This window comes from Ostrea edulis, chromosome 6, assembly GCF_947568905.1.
Source record: "Ostrea edulis chromosome 6, xbOstEdul1.1, whole genome shotgun sequence".
Lineage (NCBI taxonomy): Eukaryota > Metazoa > Mollusca > Bivalvia > Ostreida > Ostreidae > Ostrea > Ostrea edulis.
The window spans coordinates 59,228,416-59,235,190 of NC_079169.1; the positions used below are offsets into that span (position 1 = coordinate 59,228,416).

Consider the following 6,775-nt stretch of genomic DNA (forward strand, 5'->3'; position numbering starts at 1 on the left):
CTATATGTACATACATCAAAACGTGCAAATTTAGTACGTGTTATTTTTACATTTTATACCTGTCTGATTTCTAGGTGGTGATGGCGGTTGTTTTCATCAACGACGCGCGACAAATAAACATGCACCTGTGCCTTGCTGTTTATTCATTAATACTTTATTTACATGCATTTTATGAGAAATCGGGACATTTATGTATTCATGACCTTATAAGTAACAACTAATATCTACATACATTATGCAAGTGCACCATGACTAAACATTTTATTGGATAACTCAGTAAAAGCTTTTTTCTTTTACATCACTTTCTAGTAGAAATCTTTCTTTTCAAGCTAAGTTCATTGAAATATATTTAAAACAAACATGTTGTCAAACCCTTTGTTATTGTTTTTTTAAAAATCTATCACGGCATAACACGAAAGTCTTTTGATGTTATATGATTGAAAATGTGATAGAAATCTTAAAAAGTATCAGCACTCTACGAAAATGAGTTATAAATCGAATTTATGCATGCGTTGCATACATAACTTACGATATTGAAAATCAATTTCATACTCGCATGTCCATTGTATAATGGTCTGAAAGTGGTTAACTTCCATTGTAAACGCCCTGTAGGTATTGAATATGTTTATAATACCATAAAACGTGATGATTCGGAATTTGAACTTGCACAATGGATTTTATAAAACATTTCAATTTTTATTTAAAATTGTAATGCCATTCCACACTTTTCGTCAGCCGTCGTTAACTAATTAAAAAGACAACTTTTACATGTACACAGTAAACAATTAATCAACTGTCCAATGCAAACTTCTCAATTTTGGCATAAAAACTTCCATTTGACTATTTTTCTCAATCAGTAAAATGAATTCAATATTTTAATACATATAGAGATGTATATATAATTTCCTGCATGACTGACATTTGGTTAGGACCGGCGGACTTATGGCCGGATGAAGCTGTAAACATGTGATTAAATAATGACGAAAATATGTTCCTCCAATTGCTTAGATTTAATTTGTAATGAAAAATCAATTTGCTCGTCTCATTTATTATAGCATAATATTATGAACACTTTTTACGCACACCAAATGCGAACACGTGCTACCGTAGTGATCGATGAATATTCCAGGAAGGACTGTGGGGGAATATAAAGCACTATTTAATATCGTAAATCCCGAGTTATGGGCAAACATATCAAAGACCAACAAATCCGGAAACAGACTGAAATCAAAACTATTTTGGTCTGAAAAAAAGTCCCCTTACGCAAGAAACCATGTGAGCGAGGGGTATAAAGAGCCCCGCGTGGTGTTTCCCTTCCATCAAACAGCATGATGAATTTCAAAGTGATTCCAGCGATTTTGGTGCTATGCTGGCTTAGGTATAGTGAAGGTAAGATAAAATATTCTTATACTGTATGGTGCCTATTTAGTTCTGATATGAAAGACGTTCGTTCAGTTTGTGTTATTATTCACTTTTGAAAAACATTTTAAAGTTTTACTAAAGTAATAAAGTGTTCCGTTTAGCTTTTGGTGAAGTTGTGTAAAGCAAAGACCATTACGTGTTCATTTCTGACGAGTATGAAATATTAAGTCACAGAACGATGGGTTTTCATAATGAGGTTAAATTTTCGAGCGTGCGATTGGGTTTACCAGCACAGTTACGTAAAAAGTCACAAATCCGAAATGTAAATAGCGGTGGTGACATGACCTTTAAATTTCAAAGTTTTATCATTGAAAAACCAGCATATTGTGTAGAATATTGGAGAGTTCCTGGAAATTATTCGTGATTGCGAAGTCACACTCAGAATACTATGACTATACCTTATAAAATATTCATTGATATTTATTCCATACTACTGAGCAAGATTTTTGGCATTATCGAGAGTAGATATTTGTAATGATCACACTTTATTATTTAAAATGTTCGTTTTGTATCGGTGATTTGTCTTTTACGAAATATGGACTTTTTCTGAAGAACGTAATTTTTACTTTAAAAGTCCAAATTTCGTGGAAGACAGACTGAACCATTGCCAAACTCCAGTAAGCTTAAGAAAATCAAAATGACGAGGTCTTTACTATTTGCAGCTACATGGCCGGGCTGGAGCTCCCGGGACGAATGTCCTCAACTAAGCTGTCCATCTATTTACATTCCACCAGAATGTCGTCAATCGGATTTTACATATGTCAACGGTAGAAGATGTCCAGCCTGCGATATAGATACCTGCCAGGGAGGCAACGACCGTGGCAACAACCGAGATAGATGGGACAACAATCGTGTTGGTAGAGGCGGAAACTGGGACAACAACCGTGGTGGTAGAGGCGGAAACTGGGACAACAACCGTGGTGGTAGCGGAGGAAACTGGGAAAACAACCGTGGCGGTAGAGGTAGAAATGGGGACATGATGCGTGATGGCGGTAATGGAAACTGGGACAACAATCGTGGTGGTATGGGTGGAAATTGGGACAGCAGCCGCGGTAGAAATTTGGATCGTGGTGGCCAGATGGAATCTAACCGCGGCGGAAGGAATGTTGACACGTCTCGTGGTGGTAGTGTTTCGTTCGATAGAACAAGGGGAGATGTTACATGGGAAACGGACCGTAACAGAAACCGCTGGGATAGCAGTAGGGGTGGATCCTGGGATAACAATCGTTCCAGTTCACGCGTAGATGATCGCCGAGGAGGAAGTAACTGGGATAACAACAGAGGAAACCAAGGTGGTTCCGGATCCGCTGGAAACCGTGGACCCGGTGGAAATCCTTCAGATCGTAGGAACGACTCCGGAAGAGGTGGCGGCAGATTTGATGGTGCTTCAGGACCCAGTCGGAATGGTCGTCCCAGATTTTAATGATATAGTTTGATATTTACACTCTACATGTATTTGATTTTCATTATTCTTACACAATATTCGTATATATCAGCCATGTTTTCGTGTGCAATTTAAATGTGTGAGTTTTTTCAGAGACATGTTTATTAAATGTCTTGCATGCAGTAATGCGTTTTCTTATACACTGAAGAATTTGTTATAAAACAGTCATGCCTGGTGATATGAAGATTATGTCATTTCAAATGATATCACGGATTTCAGGTTTATTAGCCTACTATGAGCATGAGGCAAAGTATATTACATGTCGGATATCGCATACGCAGTTGTAAGATAAAAAAAATCGTCTAGCGTATACATTATATGAAGGCTCCACAAAGCGGGATATCCCCTCGTGACATGGAACAACAGGCCCATAGGCATTAATTATCGGTCACCTGAATATTAGTTAAAAGTATCACTAGCTCCAAGGTCTACAAAATCTTGAATAATATTCCTGTTCTGCTTATCTAAGTGTAACGTGTAGCGGTCACACAGCCAAGTGCTGATCACGCTCGCCGTAGCTTCGCTTGTTCGAGCGAGAGATACTCTACCACATCATCAGAAAAGCCAGCTCACTAGCAATGCAGAACGAGAGATACTCTACCACATCATCAGAAGAGCTAGCTCACTAGCGATGCAGAACGAGAGATACTCTACCACATCATCAGAAAAGCTAGCTCACTAGCGATGCAGAACGAGATATACTCTACCACATCATCAGAAAAGCTAGCTCACTAGCGATGCAGAACGAGATATACTCTACCACATCATCAGAAAAGCTAGCTCACTAGCGAGGCAGTATAAGTTCCCTCCTACATAAGTACAATTCTAATATTCAGCATCAGTATAAGTGTTCCAGGAAGTGCCCATACTGACGAGAGACTTTACAAAATATATTTTAAATAACCTTAAATGACTATTTTGAACCCGCCCTATTGTTTACACCATGTCATGGGTTTGCGAAATTTACAATTTCGGTTCATCCTTTTCTGTTTTTCCTAAATTTTATACAGTGTCAGCAAGATTGAGAAAAAAGTTATTCAAATGATATTTGATAATCATTATAATGATGCTGGTCCCATCCTGGAACCAAAACCCCTACCCCCGGTGCATGTATCATGAAATATAAGAATTTGGTAAAGGGTTATCTGCTCCTCTAAATATCCATTATTTAGCTTCAATTTAGTATCAATAGCAATATAGAAGATGTTCCTTAAATGTGTTACACATAGACAGTACTACACATGTAATATATGTTTAATCCCACCCTGCAGCCCGAACTTCTACCCACGGGATCATGAAATTTATTAATTGTAGCTGTTGGCTGTTCTTTTAGTTTTTTTCTTACATATATACAGTTGTACAGAAGAAAATATTTTAAAATTTGTCAATTTTTGCCCCGCTACTAAGGCTCCGGGGGTGCAGAAGTCCTGAACTTGACAATTCAATTCCCGCTTGTCCTAAACATTCCTATAACAGTTACAGCCCTGTAGCCTTATTGCCTTGCTTTTTTAAGCTTTTTGATAAAGTAATCTATAAAATCGTATTACTAAGTATATTTTACACAAGAAAGATTTCCCCAATACTCAACAACAAGAATTCCAGAAAGAACTAGGTTGTCTGACAGCATCGTTCAATCTACATGAAACAATTTTTCATAACTTGGAACAAGGTAGTAATGTTTACGTGGGTTTTCTTGATATTAGCAAAGCTATTGACACGGTATGGAGGCCTGGTCTTATGTTTAAGATATACGAACTTGGCATTATGGGTAAATTATGGTCACTTATTAATCAATGTCACCAAAATACAGTGAATTTAATTATTGTAAACCAAACCCAATCAGATTGGTTTCCTGTTAACCAAGGTATTAGACAGGGCGGTATGTTTTCTACCTTGTTTTTATTAATGATCTTATTCATGAACTACAGTCGGGTAGTCTAAATACTGGTGTACTAGATACCCCTAGCAACTGCCCCCCCCCCCCCCCTTTAGTTGACGACTTGTCATTAATTGGCATTTCTCCACTATCGCTCAAAACACAGTCGTATATCGCATACAACTACCCAAGTAAATTTACATTCATTGCATCCAAATCCCGCGTCTCGCAATTTCGAGCTAAAGTAACAAACTTAGACAAATTATCGTGGCACTTAGGTCCTTCCAAAGTGGCATGCGAATAGTCCTATAACCATCTAGGAATTGTTATCAACCACAAATGCAAACTCTCGGACAGAATACAAGAATCTTGCAACAAAGGGCGTAAATCTTACTTCGCACTATCCGATCTTGGTACACAGCTTCTTAGCCCAATGACAATGTCTTATTTGTACAAAACGATCGTACTACCATCAGTGCTTTATGGATGTGAACTCTGGAGCAACATGTCATCTGTTGATAAAATTCGACTTAACACATTCCAACACTTTACAGTGTATTTTCAAAAACTCCCTTAATTTACCAAAAATATCCAGGTCAGATATGTGCGAATCTTTTTTCAATCTTGTACCCATATGTGCTGAAATTGACGTGCGGAAACTTATATTCTTTGGAAGATTATGTCGTCTAAATCCAAAAACATTAACGATGTCAATATTTCTCGCAAGACTATTTTCCTATCTTTACAGTCTCTTGGATGTTCATTCTGGATTTATTCCCGATATTGTATGGACTCTCCAATCCTATGATCTTGTTTCCCATTTATGGAAATTTCTGGAGCATGAATCCTTCCCTTCAAAACTCAACTGGAAGAACATGGTACGTGACAGAGTCATGGTCTCGCATATATCTAAGCGTCAACTACGAATGTCGTACGACCGTGAATTTCTTTCCTTCAGATTTTCTCGGACTCAAAAGCGTCATTTATCTGGTTTTTAGCGAATAACTATAAGGAAATTGAACTCTGCAAGTTCATATGCAAACTGCTTCACCCAGCATACATGAAGTGTGTAATAGCGCTTCACAAAAAGAATGCCAGCATGAAGCTTTACCGGACGTCATGTGTTTTAAACAAAAGTATCATCAACAGTACATAATACGCCCGTGAAAAGCTAATATAGGACGTTTTCTTACACCATGATTTATAGAACTTGGCTTCAGGTAGTATAAGCAATCATCAGGGTGTGACATACTTTCTTTGCATCGTATAAACAAGACAAATCATGCACTCTCTGTAATATTTTCACTTTGCATAAGGTGTATGTGTACCAAGTTTGATGGTCCTCGCACCAACGGTTCAGTCTGTGTCCAGCTACTATAACCTTGACCTTGAGAAACAATATGCATCCTCCACTTGGCATAAGATTTATATGTATCAAGTCTAACGATCCTAGCCCCAACAGTTCGGTCTGTATACTGCCTACAAGGTTTTCCTACTAAGTGATACTGTGACCTTGAGAAATAATAGGCATCTTCCTCTCATCATGGTGATCAAATGTACCAAGTTGTAATATCCTGGATGTTATGGTTCGGTTTGCATCCTGCCTACAAAGTTTTCCTACTAAGTGATAATATGACCTTGACCTTCAAAAACAAAAGGCTTCCCCCACTTGGCATGAGGAGTATGTGTACAGAGTTTGACAATCTATACCCCTAATAGTCTGCATTCTTCCCATAAGGTTTACCTATTAACTGATACTACAACCTTCACCTTTGACCTTGAAAACAATAGGCATCTTCCTCTCAAAATGGTGATCAAATTTGCTAAATTGCAATATCCTGGAGCCTATTGTTTGGTCTGTATCCTGACTACAATGTTTTCCTACTAAGTAATACTGTGCTGTGACCTTGAAAAATAATAGGCAACTTTCTCTCATGGTGATCAAATGTATCAAAATGCATTATCCTGGAGCTTACGGTTTGGTTTGTTTCCTGCTTACAAGGTTTTCCTACTAAGTAATAATATGACCTTGA

At 37.8% G+C, this 6,775-nt stretch overlaps 1 protein-coding gene across 1 annotated transcript; it reads left to right on the plus strand.

The window, feature by feature from the left end:
* Positions 1–1,191: 1,191 nt before the first annotated feature.
* LOC125646855 (N66 matrix protein-like) lies at positions 1,192–2,988 on the plus strand. Its single transcript, XM_048873419.2, has 2 exons — positions 1,192–1,389; positions 2,085–2,988. Exons 1-2 carry the CDS (start codon positions 1,329–1,331, stop codon positions 2,843–2,845), a joined length of 822 nt encoding a protein of 273 aa, XP_048729376.1. The 5' UTR covers positions 1,192–1,328; the 3' UTR covers positions 2,846–2,988.
* Positions 2,989–6,775: the final 3,787 nt, after the last annotated feature.